General features: G+C 51.3%; 6 protein-coding genes across 6 annotated transcripts; 4 read left to right on the top strand and 2 right to left on the bottom strand.

The window, feature by feature from the left end:
- Nucleotides 1–355: 355 nt before the first annotated feature.
- T310_2613 (uncharacterized protein) lies at nt 356–1,426 on the top strand (the record flags this gene model as incomplete). The annotated part of the gene is made up of 1 exon (XM_013474517.1): nt 356–1,426. The coding sequence occupies one exon, from the start codon at nt 356–358 to the stop codon at nt 1,424–1,426; it is 1,071 nt and encodes a 356-aa protein (XP_013329971.1).
- A 1,265-nt stretch (nt 1,427–2,691) lies between these two features.
- On the top strand, nt 2,692–7,796 carry T310_2612 (Signal transduction protein Syg1; the record flags this gene model as incomplete). The annotated part of the gene is made up of 10 exons (XM_013474516.1): nt 2,692–2,887; nt 3,000–3,070; nt 3,200–4,936; nt 4,993–5,166; nt 5,218–5,307; nt 5,360–6,350; nt 6,623–6,708; nt 6,881–6,997; nt 7,071–7,141; nt 7,202–7,796. The coding sequence occupies 10 exons, from the start codon at nt 2,692–2,694 to the stop codon at nt 7,794–7,796; spliced, it is 4,128 nt and encodes a 1,375-aa protein (XP_013329970.1).
- Nucleotides 7,797–8,584: 788 nt separating this feature from the next.
- Nucleotides 8,585–9,330, top strand: T310_2611 (uncharacterized protein; the record flags this gene model as incomplete). The annotated part of the gene is made up of 2 exons (XM_013474515.1): nt 8,585–8,637; nt 8,844–9,330. The coding sequence occupies 2 exons, from the start codon at nt 8,585–8,587 to the stop codon at nt 9,328–9,330; spliced, it is 540 nt and encodes a 179-aa protein (XP_013329969.1).
- Nucleotides 9,331–9,694: 364 nt separating this feature from the next.
- T310_2610 (Amino acid transporter) lies at nt 9,695–10,592 on the bottom strand (the record flags this gene model as incomplete). Its single annotated transcript, XM_013474514.1, has 3 exons — nt 9,695–9,947; nt 9,998–10,352; nt 10,406–10,592. 3 exons carry the CDS (start codon nt 10,590–10,592, stop codon nt 9,695–9,697), a joined length of 795 nt encoding a protein of 264 aa, XP_013329968.1.
- Nucleotides 10,593–11,120: 528 nt separating this feature from the next.
- Nucleotides 11,121–12,221, bottom strand: T310_2609 (15-hydroxyprostaglandin dehydrogenase (NAD(+)); the record flags this gene model as incomplete). Its single annotated transcript, XM_013474513.1, has 3 exons — nt 11,121–11,783; nt 11,856–12,139; nt 12,170–12,221. 3 exons carry the CDS (start codon nt 12,219–12,221, stop codon nt 11,121–11,123), a joined length of 999 nt encoding a protein of 332 aa, XP_013329967.1.
- A 612-nt stretch (nt 12,222–12,833) lies between these two features.
- Nucleotides 12,834–14,333, top strand: T310_2608 (DUF1479 domain protein; the record flags this gene model as incomplete). Its single annotated transcript, XM_013474512.1, has 2 exons — nt 12,834–13,112; nt 13,167–14,333. The coding sequence occupies 2 exons, from the start codon at nt 12,834–12,836 to the stop codon at nt 14,331–14,333; spliced, it is 1,446 nt and encodes a 481-aa protein (XP_013329966.1).
- Between the last annotated feature and the right edge of the window lie 142 nt (nt 14,334–14,475).

Here is a 14,475-nt window from a genome sequence, read left to right as displayed (position 1 = left end):
TTCCTTTGAGGCAGCTCAACGGCGTTTTGGTGAATTGCAGGGTCGCCAATACTGTCTTGCTCGACCAGAAGTCCTTTTGCGCAATGAGCAAGATGAACCCACCGCACTGGTCTGCTTTGACGAGGCCAGCGAGCTCTTTTCAAGGACCAGCCAAAGATGAGATATCTCGCCCTAAAGAGGGCCATGAGGTATCTGACCAAGACCGAGAGGATAACGGACAAGAGAAGATTCTTTGGTCTCCTTCTCGATACCTCATCCCGAATATCGGAGCCCTCCCCCCCAAGCCATTACGATCCTAGTCAAAAATGGCCCGGTCCCGGCAGCTTATTTCCTCCGATTTTTTCAGATTGACACCATGGACATCTTTGTCGATGATCAAAATGACGGGTACCACCCAAACCAACTGATGCGAGATGGTTCAATCCGAAACAGGGCCCTCCAACATTTGTTCAGCTATGGTCGTCCTTACTGGGGTGCAATTTTGAGAACAGGGAACTTAGCAATGGTTCAGCGCATGGCTCGAACCAAGATCTACGGCAAAGAAAACAAAGGTTTCGAACGCCTCAACGATGTGGAGGCCATCGCTCTCATTCCCCACCGGATCAACTTTCATGTTGCTCTCTATGACTTGGCGGAGACACTCAGTTCCAGCTATCTACGATATATCACGGGAATCAGTGAGGACCACACGTTGCTGAGTACCACGCAGCCGTCAGAGCCCATCCTTGCCTTTATCTCAGCCCAGGACATGCTAGAGGATCCCGGCAGACGATTGAGGGCTGTGGAAGCACTCTACGACAATGTTTCGAAGGGGTTCATCCATCTTGGCGACATCGGGGAGGCGATCGCGGCGTTGATCCTCATGTTCACATTTGACAGAGTCCATGGGCTCCGTTATCCGACGCCGGTCAAGTTCTCGAAGTTTATAGAAACCCTGTTACCACATTCAGCCGTACTCGAGATCGAATCTCGAATGGGGGACAGCGAGAACATGCAAGCTCTGGGGGACCATGGCTTTGTGTTCTTTAATCACTTCGTCAGACTTTCGGAGAGGCCTACTGAAAAGACCATCAGAATGGCATACGGCCGCGGGGCAGCGATATTTGCACCACCGAGATTCAAAGGCTGCGACATCATTATTCCTATCCATGTCCAGGGCCAAGACAAAATGTCGTATTTCATTGTCCAGGTCAAGAATCGCAGCGACGACACATTGAGCAAAAGTCTACGGAATGAGGCCCGAGAATCGCTCAAGTCGGCCGCAGATATTCTTCCCAGGCCTCCCAGTCACATGGCAATGCTAATGTCTCTCCGTAGCAAAGACGGGCAGCGCGATATAGGGGTTGTGTACCCGGAGCCAGATAGTGAGGAAAAAACCGAGGTCGAGAGACGACAACTCCGGTCGCCAGTACAATTGGACCAGTGAGGAGCGCGTTGTTATTGCCGCCGTGGGCCTGGGTCTGGAACTATACGATGGTATTGCATACAGCGACAACCCTTGGTTAGAGAAAGAGACCAGGCAGATCCTCGATTGCTTTAGGAGTCTGCTGAAACTGACTTCGGAGGTTCCCATGGGGGAAGGTGATCCGTATTGCAAGCGTCTCGTTCCCATTGCAGGAGGCGAAGAGTGAGACTTGGAGGACGTCCTTGAACTGTGGTTTCTTTGATGATGGTTCAAGCTCTTGAGACTGGCTAGGAAATGGACACAGTGTGACACAGACAATTTTAGTACCTAGGCAAATTGGCTTCTTAATCAATCTTTTCACCAAGTGTATCCGTCCTCCGTCCTCCGGAACAGCCAGGCATTTATAGTGTGGTCTGTGCGCTGCACTTCGATGGATCCTTGTCCGTGCGAGGAATGTAAAGGTTTGGTAATTGCTACTGTGCTGATGAGTGGTTGCTTCAGTACACTCGCCCAACTTCACATCATCGCAAATAGAAAATACTGTCAGCATCTGAAAGGAGGGTGCTTGTTGTCATTGCGACAGAAAATCACGGATTAGAATGATTATTGGGGTTGCTGGCAGCCGTGGCTGCCGCTGAGCAGCCGTTGATGGGGATTTATTTAAAGTTGTGGGGCGGAACGCCGCTGGAATGCCGTGTGTACGTAGTCCGTGACTCCATACTCCCAAGTAGGGAAGAGGGTTTATTCTCCGATGCGTCAGTCGACGAGACAATCGTTCTCTCCATTATTGGGAGACGAAAGCAATTGGAACAATATTAATACAGTCGCTCACCTGCTCTTGTCTCTCTTCCCGTTGGCTGGGACAATACTCCGCACAGTTGATTATATAATGCTATTTCTCGTCCGCAAAAGGAAAGGTTCCGTCGGGACCGACACCCGTGACCCGGCTCTCCACGGCCCGCTCGTCCCCCAGGATGAGGATCCGATGCTCGAGATCGAATTCTGATCGCTCCGGGGTTTGGGGAGATCTACGTTTGTTTCGACAGCTGATTGGAGCAGCCGTATCTGGACTCCAGACTCTTTGATGCATTCCTAGTACTACTACTTAGTCCTCTGTTCCTGGGAGGAATGCACCGCAGGACGTAGACACGGTACGTGCATTGAGTACATATGAGCAGCACATGGTCGTCAGAGCTTCTCGATGAACAATTGCTGACGATCCCGAACTGGACTGGAGAACTCGATCTCCCCGATCACCAGGATCTATCCAGACAGCCTCGATGACGATGCAGGCGGAGCAATTGCAGAAGGCCCCTTGCACCTTGCAAGCCGGGACGGCGCCTTCGCAGGGCGGGCCCGCTGATTGGCTGCGGGCAGCGCACGTGCGCCCAGGCCGGCTGACGGCTGGCCGGCACGAGGCCGCGGTTGCTCTGCTGCGTGCCGGCAGGCTTGGCAGCCAATGCGCTGCTGCTCGATGCTCGCGTGCGTCGCTGACTTGCCCATGACGAGCTCGCCTTAAAATTTTCCCTCTGCGCCTCGAGGCGCTGTGTTGCCGATGGTCTTTCTTCTTAGCATGATATATGTAGTTCGATAGACGGTCCTAATCTTAATTTAATGTCTATGATGCCATTGTTTGTCTGTGCTTCGCACCATGAAGTTCGCCAAGTGCGTCCGTCCCTTCAAGTTGCCGTTGACAGGCTCTGCTGGCTGACGATTCCTCTCCAATGATGACAGAGAACTCGAGGAGGAATTGGTGCCTGAGTGGCGTGCCAAGTACCTGAACTACAAGGCAAGCGATACGACGACGAGCCCGTCTCCGCGGACTGCAGTGCTGACCATCCAATCTTCTCTCAGCTGGGCAAGAAGAAAATCAAGGCCATCTCGCGGGCTCTGCAGAAGGCCAACCGGACTCCTCCTCGTCGACAGCTCGGAGAATATCGAGATTATTCTCCCCACAATCGTCCTCCGAATACTTCCACCTCGGTGACCCGTTTTCCCTTGGATTATCCATCCCCCAAAGATGGCTCTGCTACAGCGCGAACCCCAACGCCCTCGCGCTCGGCTGCTGTGCCCGCGTCGGAGCATCGACCGCTCAGAACCCCCGGCTCTCGCTTTTCCACCATAGTGGGAGGCTATGGCAGCATCGTGTCGGAGCGTCCCGAGACCGCCGCCTCCGATCTGCCCTCGCTCGCACTTCCGGATCCCGCTATCGATCCTCAGAATGACCATTCCTCGGCGAAAGGACTGGCAGAGGGGGCTGTATCTGTAGAGCTTCCCCAAAAGGGTTCTCTTCCGAATGCCGCCTCGGCCCGCCATCAGAGTCACCGGTCCTACTCAATCCTACCAGACGGGAAAAGCCCGCTTGTGCGCCGGTCAAGCTCACTTGCGGAAGAATCCTTCTCTCGAAAGGCAACCTTCTTCCGGCGAGTGTTCACCAGTGGCGATGTCGGCTCCCCCAGCAAGAGCTTTCAGGGTAGTCTGTACTCGGAGATCGATCGGAAACAAGACGAATTCTTCGACTTCCTCGACGATGAGCTGGACAAGATCGAGTCGTTCTATCGGCAAAAGGAGCAAGAGGCTACCAATCGCCTGAAGGTTCTCCGCCAACAGTTGCATATGATGCGGGATCAAAGAGCGGCGGAGGTTCTTTCGGCAAAGAATGCTGTCAGCCATGACAAGAACGGCCACACGAACGGCCATGGTTTGGGTGTCCTTCCTGGATCGAAGTGGACTCAAGCAATCGTTGGCAAGCATCGATTCGGGAAAAACTCGAGAGCATTGGTCGATCTAAAAACCCCCCTGGGTCCCGTACCGGCAGATCTATCTGGCTCCGTGTTCGACCGTAGAGACTTTGCTCGACGGCAACCCGAAACTCCGGCTGTTCCGTATCGAACAGCCAAGAGGAAGTTGAAGCAGGCGTTGCAGGAATTCTACCGTGGTTTGGAACTGCTGAAGGCCTATGCGGACCTGAATCGAAAAGCGTTTCGCAAGATCAACAAGAAATACGACAAGGTCGTCAATATGCGGCCGACGCTGAGATACATGTCCGAAAAGGTCAACCACGCGTACTTTGTGAAGAGCGAGGTCATCGAAGGTCATATGGTGGTCGTGGAGGATCTCTATGCTCGCTATTTTGAACGCGGAAACCGCAAAGTCGCCGTCAGCAAGCTCCGTGGGAAGAACAGGCCAGACGACTATTCTCCAAACACCTTCCGGGCGGGCCTCCTCATTGCAACCGGGATGATTTGCTGCATCCAGGGCGTGATCCTAGGCACACGGCTTCTCAATGACCTGGATCCCGCAGTCCGAGTACAAACGAGCTATCTACTGCAGGTATGTCTTCCATCCTTTGGTATGACACTTCTGATCGCTGATTCCTGGCATCAGATCTACGGAGGCTACTTCTTGATTGTCTTTCATTTTCTCTTGTTCTGTTTGGACTGCATGATCTGGTCCAAGACCAAGATCAATTACACTTTTGTTTTTGAATTTGATACCCGGCACGTCCTAGACTGGCGTCAATTGTCAGAGGTACGCCTAGATCGACCTGCTCTCGACTGTCGCGTAGATCTAACATCCAGTCTTAGTTACCTTGCTTTTTCTTCCTTCTATTGGGACTGTTCATGTGGTTGAATTTTTCATGGGTTGATAGCATGTTCCTCTACTGGCCAGTTGTGTTGATATTCATTACGGTGCTGGTTATGTTCTTTCCTGCGAGAGTGTTCTATCACCACAGTCGGAAGTGGTGGGCATTTTCCAATGTACGTGACTCGTCTCTGGCTCGTGGCTTGGAGTCTGCTAACCACCTGCAGTGGCGTCTTCTTTTGGCAGGTCTATACCCGGTCGAGTTTAGAGATTTCTTTCTCGGGGATATGTATTGTTCCCAGACGTATGCCATGGGTGTAAGTAAATGTGGTCCTTCTCCCGGAAGGCTTAATGCTCATTGCGTATTAGAATATCGAATTGTTCTTTTGTCTTTATGCCACCCACTGGCAAAACCCGCCAGTGTGTAATTCTTCCCATTCCCGCCTGTTGGGTTTCTTCACCACTCTTCCGTCCATCTGGCGTGGTTTCCAGTGCCTTCGTCGATACCGCGACACGAAGAACGTTTTCCCTCACCTCGTTAACTTCGGCAAATACATGTTTGGCATTTTGTACTACATGACTCTGAGTATGTACCGGATTCACCAATCGACCCGCTTCCAAGTCGTCTTTATCGTATTCGCCTTTATCAATGCTACGTATTGTTCGGTTTGGGATCTTGCCATGGATTGGAGTTTGTGCAATCCGTATGCATCGAACCCATTCTTGCGCGAGTTGCTCGCGTTCCGCCGGGTCTGGATTTACTATGTGGCTATGGTGTTGGATGTGGTCGTGCGATTCAATTGGATTTTTTACGCCATTTTCACCCGCGACATCCAACACTCGGCGCTCTTGAGTTTCTTTGTTTCCTTCAGCGAGATCTGCCGCCGCGGCATGTGGACGGTCTTTCGTGTGGAGAACGAACACTGCACCAATGTCCATTTGTTCCGTGCCATGAGGGATGTTCCCCTGCCATATAAAGTTCCCTCGCCGCCCAGCGCTGGAGGCTTTGGGCCCGGTGAGGAAGCATTGCCACTGCAGGAACAGCCTCCGTCGACTCCGGCTGCCACCACTACGGGGGCTGCCGATCCTGAATCTGCGACGGTGCCGACAGCGACTCCTAGTCTCCGTGCCCGTCGCCCGTCCATCGCGGGTACCATTTCCCGCGTGGGTAATATGATGGCGACTGCACATTCCCAAGACTTCCAGCGAAAGCGACGATCAGATCTTGTGTCCGGAGAGCCAGTCGATCCACAGACTCCGCTGGACGAGAGCACGGACGAGGAAGAGGACGATCATGATGAACTCCGAACGCCGTCCCGCGAGGAGGCAGACCCTCTAGAGGAGGAGCTGCCGAATCAAGGTGCGCATGACAACACTCACACATAATGACTTTTCTTTCATGTCAATTCTTTGCCCTATATATCTACCATATCCTGCATCATTGCATCGTTATGATATAATGTCTGGATTAGGATATCTATCTCAGTCATGGGCTTATCTCTTGCTAATGGTTGAATGTTTTTTTTTGCCTGTTCAAATGATGTTCAAATGGTTCCTATCTGTCTGTGAATACAGCATGTGCACATGAGATAGATCATAGAGATTAAGAATTAGAAATGAACATGACGTAAGGCTCCTTTGGTAGTTCTGTGGCTGTGCAGTCGGCCCGCGCTCCCGTGACACAACCGCCACAGCAGATGTCATGCGGCGGACGCCTCGTAGAGCATGGAATATGAAGCCGCCGTCCTTCCGCCATCTTCGGCCTCTTTCCTTCCATCCTCTGTCTCTTCTCCATCCGCTCTCCGCTGGATACCGATCAAAGAGATATTGAAGTTCAAAGTGAAGAAGTGAAACAGGCGTAGGTAAATGGCTGCAAACGCGCGATATCAGCCCGCTCCCCAGCGGGACTCGTTCGAGGAGCGGGCGTATTCTCAGGCCCCACCCTCGTACGAGGCGACCACCGCGAGTCCACGGACTGAGGATGACAATGTTCCCGATGATTTCAAGGTATGTTACTGGCTGTCTGCCTTTTTTTTTAAGGTGATAGTGACGGGATACTGATGATGCGACGTGAATTCAGTTCGGGGCCACGGTTTGGGAGAGCAGCCTTCCGATCCGTATGCAGTTCATTCGCAAGGTCTACTCCATCCTGTAAGTTGGGTCGAAATCGTCATCTACTCAGTGGCTCGAGTAGTCATTGACATCTGGCAGGACCGTCCAGATTCTTTTGACCACGGTCTTGAGTGCAATCTCTTTCTTCAGCGACTCGTACCGGCGATGGATCCAGTCGAACTTCTGGCTGATGATGGTGTCGCTGTTCGGCGCGATCGGGTTCATGCTCCTGACGTACTGGAAGCGCAAGAGCTATCCGGCGAACCTGCTCTTCCTGTCCGGGTTCACGGCGCTGGAGGCCTACTCGATCAGCGTCATCACGTCGTTCTACGACGCACGGATCGTCGTCGAGGCGCTCATCATTACGCTGGGCATCTTCGTCGCGCTGACGCTGTTCGCGTGCCAGACCAAATATGACTTTACGCACTGGATCCCCTACCTGTTCGGCGCGCTGTGGCTGCTCATCATCTTCGGGTTCATGGCCGCCTTCTTCCCCATGAGCAGCACCATGGAGCTCGTCTACGGCGGCGTCGCGGCGCTCATCTTCTCCGGCTACATTCTTGTGGATACCCAGCTCATCATGCGCCACTACCACGTCGAGGAGGAGATTGCCGCTGCCATCTCGCTGTATCTGGACATCATCAACCTGTTCCTCTCCATCCTGCGGATTCTGAACAGCCAGAACGACGGCTAAATAGTAGACAGACAGAAAAAACTAGGCCTAAGGCAAGAAAAGCGGCCAGAACAAACAAATATGCAACTGTATATCTATCTACTCGTGACATATGTATTTTCTTGCTTATTGATTGAACTGAACCTCTTTATTTTGTCTCCATAGTATACGCATGTTGCTTCTACTGTCACTGACTATTCTATTCTGTTTGAACTTGGATTTGTATTGATGTCCATCACCCTCGCTAGTAATTCAGTTCAGTTCAGTTCAGTTTAGTTTCTGCTTTCAATTTCGTTATATTATATATGTACTGTACTTACTGTAAGTTAAGCACCACCACAACCACCACCACCACAGACAATACAATATAAAAAAAACAATAAAATACAATAAGTACATATTGGCTTTTTTTTGAAAGAGGAAGGAGGAAAAAAAAAGAGAGAGAATAATGAATCAGTCAATTAATTCTAATTCAAACAATCTCAGTTCATGAAGTTCAGTCCAATTTAGTTTAGTTTAGCAACGACGATGGCATGTCATATATCATCGTCAACTTTGTGCTTTGTTAAATGATAAAAAAAGAACAAAAAAAGTGGATAGATAAAAAAAAACATGGGCAAGGAACTCGCTTCCAATGGCCTATGATGAGTACGTAACAGAAAACAAAAACAAAAACAAAAACAGAGAGGGAGAGAGAATGAGTGAGAGACAGAGACAGACAGAAACAGACAGAAACAGACACGATAATAACCCTTAGCCATATATGTAGTGCAGTAGGTAGTAGGTAGGTGTGAGGTACTCAATGGAATATGGATGGATGGATGGTGAACAGTGTGCAGTACATGTACTCTGCATGTTATGTGTATGTATGTGCATACATACAGCACACTTTGTACTAGTGCTATTGTTCCCCTTTGATCCATTTTATCCATCAATAATAATAACAATAATAGAGAAAACAAAAAACACCAAAAGTACCGAAAGTACCGAAAGTCATTCAAAAAATCCCCAAGTTCAACGATCATACCTTGGTTGTCCCTTTGTCATGATACTTAACCATATAACTAGTTCTATCCGTATGGATACTGTTTTCATTCTAGCTCGATGCATGGAAGAATATGTTCATGCCCAGACACACTATCATCACCATGATGCCGTATATCGTCAGCCCGAGACTCAACCGCCGGAGCAGCGTCTTGCGCCACTGGCGCGTCCCGCTGAGGATGCCGCTGGACGAGAGCAGGCCGCTCCCGCTCAGCAGGCCTTGGTCGTCGGGGTTCCCGTCGTCGGAGAGGTCGTCGGCCTCCGCCTCGTCATCTTCCTTCATGAGGCGCTGGTGTGTGTCCGATTCGGGAGACGAGATCTTATAGTAGAACAGTCCCGGGAGAATAAAGCTGATGCTGGTGCTGCCGGTGCTGCCGACGTAAGCCAGCACGGCTTCCAGCGACGACACGGTCATGGCCGTGATGAAACTCAGGATGAGAATCGTCGTTGTGATGGCTGCAAAGCGAACGTTGCTCATGGGCTGGGGCCCGCCACGGTTGGCACGCGGTAAGAGAGGATGCCGGTGAGGCGAGACGTCGCTGCCGTTCGCCAACCTCGACTTCCAGCGCCATTTCAGCACCGCATCCACCGATGCGCGGCATGGGTGGACTTGGAGGGGGTAGGAGAACATGACGAGAACCACAATTGCTGCTCGTCCAATCGTCGAAGAGACGGATGGTGCATACATGCCCACGATATTTCCTCCAATATTGTTTCCAAACGAAAGATACCCGGTGAGGGCGACGAGAATGTAAATCGAAGCAGCACTACCAATACTCGCAATCACGACACTGGTGGTCTGGAAATGGCTGTTATCCTTAATTTCGTTCAAGATCGAAAACATCTGTCCCCAAAGTCAGCTGAGTCTGGTTGGATTAGCACGAGAATGAGGCAAATACATTCTGATGACATGTGTATGCAAACACAATGACAGGAAAACTGCTGAGGGCGGGAACCACGCCTGCCCATTCAATGACACGAATCGGGCCGCGCTCAGCCATCGTGTCACTCTTTGCAAAATGGTAAACGACGAGGATCACCAAGTAACCGATAGAGATTAAGGCTATGACGCTTGTGTATTTGAGGGAATCGAGACGACGCAGGAAGGACAATGGGATGACGATTAGCCTGAGATGTTCATTAGCAGGTGCGACGACAACACTGCATCAAGAACGTACATGAAGGCAGTGATCCAGAAATGGCGATCGACCAAGAACTCGCTCGCAGGAGTTCCTCCAACAAATCCCTCGATGACACCAGGCATCAGGTCGCCAATAATTATAAGGTAGCTCACGCCTACACCAAAACACTTTATGGCGATCGCAGCATCAAAAATGACGGCCGCATTGGGATACGTAAGCTGCGACAAGGCGAAGAAAGAAGCAGAACCCCGATCGAGATACTGCGCGCATCTTGCCTGGAGGTAAAGACCGAACCCAGCGGTCAGTCCAGCCCAGACGACGACGATTATTCCAAGGACGATTCCCATATGCGAAAAGGCGAGAGGCATGGCGAGGACACCGGCGCCGACGACTATTTAACATTGTAAGACAAATTTCCCAAATAGGTCATCCTTCTCGACTCACTGGTGTTGACTAAATTGATCACGCTGCTCATCCAGGTGGCCTGGCCTTGGAAGACATCGCGCTTCCCCCGTCGCCTATTGAAGTCAGCATGGCGCTCCATCTTTGCAGTACTGGGTTTGTACCTCCTGGTTCGATGTGCAGACCCTCCAGCGAAGGAGGATCCGACAACAGCCTCATCGTCCACCATTTGTGAATACCGCCGTGCGGCCTGTGCTCCCCTGAAAGAACGGATTCACGCCGTGACAAAGGACCTCACGAGCAAATGAAAGAACCGATAACAAATACAGACATAATATATGGGCACGAGAGGAGTCGTGAGGGGCGTGTGGAGAGCAGAGAGTTGGCGTGAGGAGGCTGGAGGTTGACGGGGGAAGCTGATTCGGAGATAATGTTGGCATCAGCGCGCGGTCTTGCGACAGATAACAGCCAACTCGATCGGGTAACAACGCGGATAAGATTCCCGGATAGCCACACCGCACTGCCGCTCCTCTTTAATACACCGCTCTTTGTCACATATCAGGCTGAGAATTATATCATTGGATTAAAGAAATCATAGCGACATTTACGGAGTAATACTATTTGCTTGTGTTTGGAATTGACAACTACAACACCCCTATCATATCCCTATCATATCCGACATGAACAACGCAGCTGGCATCACGCGACTAGTCAATGCTGCATATCAGATGCCTCCTTGCAATAGATTTCTTCCCCTTCAGAGCTTCGTCTTCCCCCAGCCGTCCTGGGACAGCAGCTCGAAGACCTCGTCCTCGAGTAGTTTCATATCCGTGACTGTATTTCCGGCTCGCTGCCCTGGACCTGGGTCGTTGAACGCACTCACAGACCGTACCGTCTTGGATACCTCCAGGATGGTGCCTCCCTCGACAGGGAACACCTTTCCTTGTCTGTTCTTGTCGCCAATGATCTCACTGACCTCGTCCTGCTGAACAAGAGCCAGCATCACTTCCGCGACTTCGTCCGGCGTAACCCATTGATCCACCGCCTCATTGATGATTTTGATCTTCTCCGGGTGCTCTGTCCAAAGGGGAGTCTTTATCACGCCTGGCGCGACAGCAGTAACACGGATCCCCACCTGAGCATCGAGCTTGGCTAGCGATCGTACGAGTCCATTGATGGCATGCTTAGTGGCGACGTAGATGGGGCAAGCCAATGCCGGGTTCTGGCCTGCGATACTGGAGATGTGGACGATGTGCTTTCGTGTCTTTGATGATTTCCTGTGCTGCAGGAAATGTGAGATGGCAAGCTGTGTGGTTCGGATCGGGTGCGTGAGGTTAATGTCGAGCAATGCATATCGTCCTCCTGATGGAGAGTCCTGGCTTTCGGGCGATCCAGGAGGCCGCCAGAAGTTGCTCCAATGCTATCAGACAGAATTATTGTCAGAAACGTTGGCCGAAAAACAAAAAAGACGGTCAAGTGCCAGGAAACTCACCGGTTCGTAAACACCTGCACCAGGGCAGACAATATCTACTTCTCCAAACTCCTCTTCTGCAACCTTGAACATCCTCTCTAGTTGCAGCCAGTCTCTGACATCTGTCTTCTGGAAAACAGCGCGAGGAGAGGAGCTGGACTCGGCCGAGTACTTATCCACCACGGCCTGGGCCTCTGGGCGCAGCGCCAGATCTGCAATCAGGACATTGCAGCCATTTTCGAGCAAGAGCCTTGCAAAACTCAGGTTGATTCCTGCAGACCAGGTGTAAGCAACGTGCAAAGATTCTAATTTACGATTGTACAGTAGGTACGTACCTGAGCCTGCCCCAGTGACGATTGCCGATTTACCTTTGACAGAGGTAGCCATCGTTCATGCAAGTATATATATACACATAGGCATGTACAGTAGTTCATTTATCAATACAGATTGGCAGAGATGGAAACCTCAACCGAAGGATGTCCATTTTATAACTATATATCCCCGCAGGGCCTGGACCACGTCTTCGCTCCATTCTCCGGTCTGAATCCACCCGCTCGCTGCAATGCTGCACCGATTGGGAAGGCTCGCGGGGTAAACAGTGCTGAAACTACGCTGCGGGAGGCAGGTTTCCCGAGCAGGGAAGGATACCCGAGTGATCTAAATTTCCAAGGATGAACACTATCAACGTGACTTCGGAAGATGCTACTAGAGAGTCTCATTTTCATAATTGGAGAGGCAATCACATGAAATTTACAGCATCGGTTGGCGTGCATGTCCTCGGTTGGCAACTGTACTATACAGTTCTGTATCCTAGCTGTCGGTGCAAAGATGCCCGAGGAGCGGTGTTGCCGAAAGGGGAAAATATCCGCCTCCCAATTTGGCATGTCCGACATGTATCCTCCCCTCACCTCCGCATGGTGCACAGGTATATAGAGGTGTCTCCTTCCTGCAGTCTCTAAAGATGACGATTTGAAACGTGGATGCAATCAAATATACAATATGGCGATGTCGAGATTGCTCTCAAAATCAACCCTTCGCAACGTCACAACGGCAGCGGCGTCGTCGTCGACATCTCAGATGACCAAGGCAGCCGGTGATATCTCGTCCGTGTTCCCCAGTTTGAGACCGGACTACAAACCGGAGCCATTGCCGCCGCGATTTCAGGACTTGAAATGGGCTCTGTTTAAAAGACATGAGGAGCCCCTTAAACAAAGTTGGAAGAGGCTGCTCCGCAGCTTGGAGGAGGAAGTGGAGAAGATCAGACAGCGAGGAAGCAGTGTATGTTTTTATATCCCTGAAAATGGAAACTGACAGTCTACTGATGAGAAACAGATAATCCCGTCTGTCACGTATTCAGATATTGTCTCCGGGAAAATATCAGAGCAAACTAAGGCTGAAATCCGCCAACGCGGTACAGTGGTGATACGCAATGTTATCCCCCGGTCTACTGCTCTGGAGTGGAAGGAAAAGGCGAAAGAATATATTGCTGCGAACAAGGACCGCGTGAAGGCCTTCCCGCCAGACTCGCCGGCTGTCTATGAGCTCTACTGGACACCCTCTCAGGCCGAAGCTCGCGCGCACCCGAACATGCTCGAGACGCAGTGTTTCCTTCAGCGCTTGTGGCACTCATCCGACCCCGAAACGGAACTGTCGGTCTCGCACCCTCTGACATATGCCGATCGGCTGAGGATCAGACAACCGGGTGACGCGAAATTCACCTTGGGGCCGCACATGGATGGTGGGTCGCTGGAGAGATGGGAGGACCCCGAATACTCCCGTGTCTACACCAAGATCCTGGAAGGGAACTGGGAAGAATATGACCCCTATGATGCCAAGCACAGAGTCAAGGCAAAGATGGACTTGTACAATGGAGCTGGAGCGTGCTCCATGTTGAGGTTCTTCCAAGGCTGGCTATCGATGTCTGACACAGGTCCCGGAGAAGGGACCCTGCACGTCTGCCCTATGCTAAAACACAGCACGGCCTACACCATCCTGCGGCCTTTCTTCGATGTCGACACGTCCCTCCCAAAGCTGGACGCTACCTTCCCCGGCTCTGTCCCGGGAGCCTGTCAGGAATACAATCCAGTGATACATCCCCATCTGGAGCTCTTGACGACCATGGTATCTGCTCCTCGCGTTGAGCCCGGAGACTATGTAGCATGGCATTGCGACTCGTTGCACTCTGTGGACAAAGAGCACCGGGGAACTGGGGATTCAAGTGTCCTCTACATCCCTGCGACTCCTTTGTGCGAGATGAACGTTGAATACCTTGTCAGGCAACGCGAGGCAGCACTCAGATATTCTCCTCCGCCGGATTTCCCGGGTGCTGGAGGCCCAGGAGAGATCGGATTCAAGGGCGCTGTCGACTGGTCTTCGTTGGATCCCGACGGCCTTCAGGCGATGGGTATGGGCACACGACCCTGGTCGACCACAGAGGACATGAGCGAGGGAGAAAAACGAGCCATCAGTCTGGGCAACAAAATCTGTTTTGGAGTCTGATTCTGCAGTCAAACGTGTAAAATAGCTCTTCAATGTTAGGTACTTCGAGGCAATTGTAAATGGGTGTGCGGAGTACAGTGTATACCACATCTTTAGTTAGAAAATTCTATTTGGTCACAAATATCAGTCAGAAATTCAGGTT

This window comes from Rasamsonia emersonii (genome assembly GCF_000968595.1).
Source record: "Rasamsonia emersonii CBS 393.64 chromosome Unknown ctg1118621760033, whole genome shotgun sequence".
Lineage (NCBI taxonomy): Eukaryota > Fungi > Ascomycota > Eurotiomycetes > Eurotiales > Trichocomaceae > Rasamsonia > Rasamsonia emersonii.
This window is presented reverse-complemented; position numbering and strand designations above follow the sequence as displayed.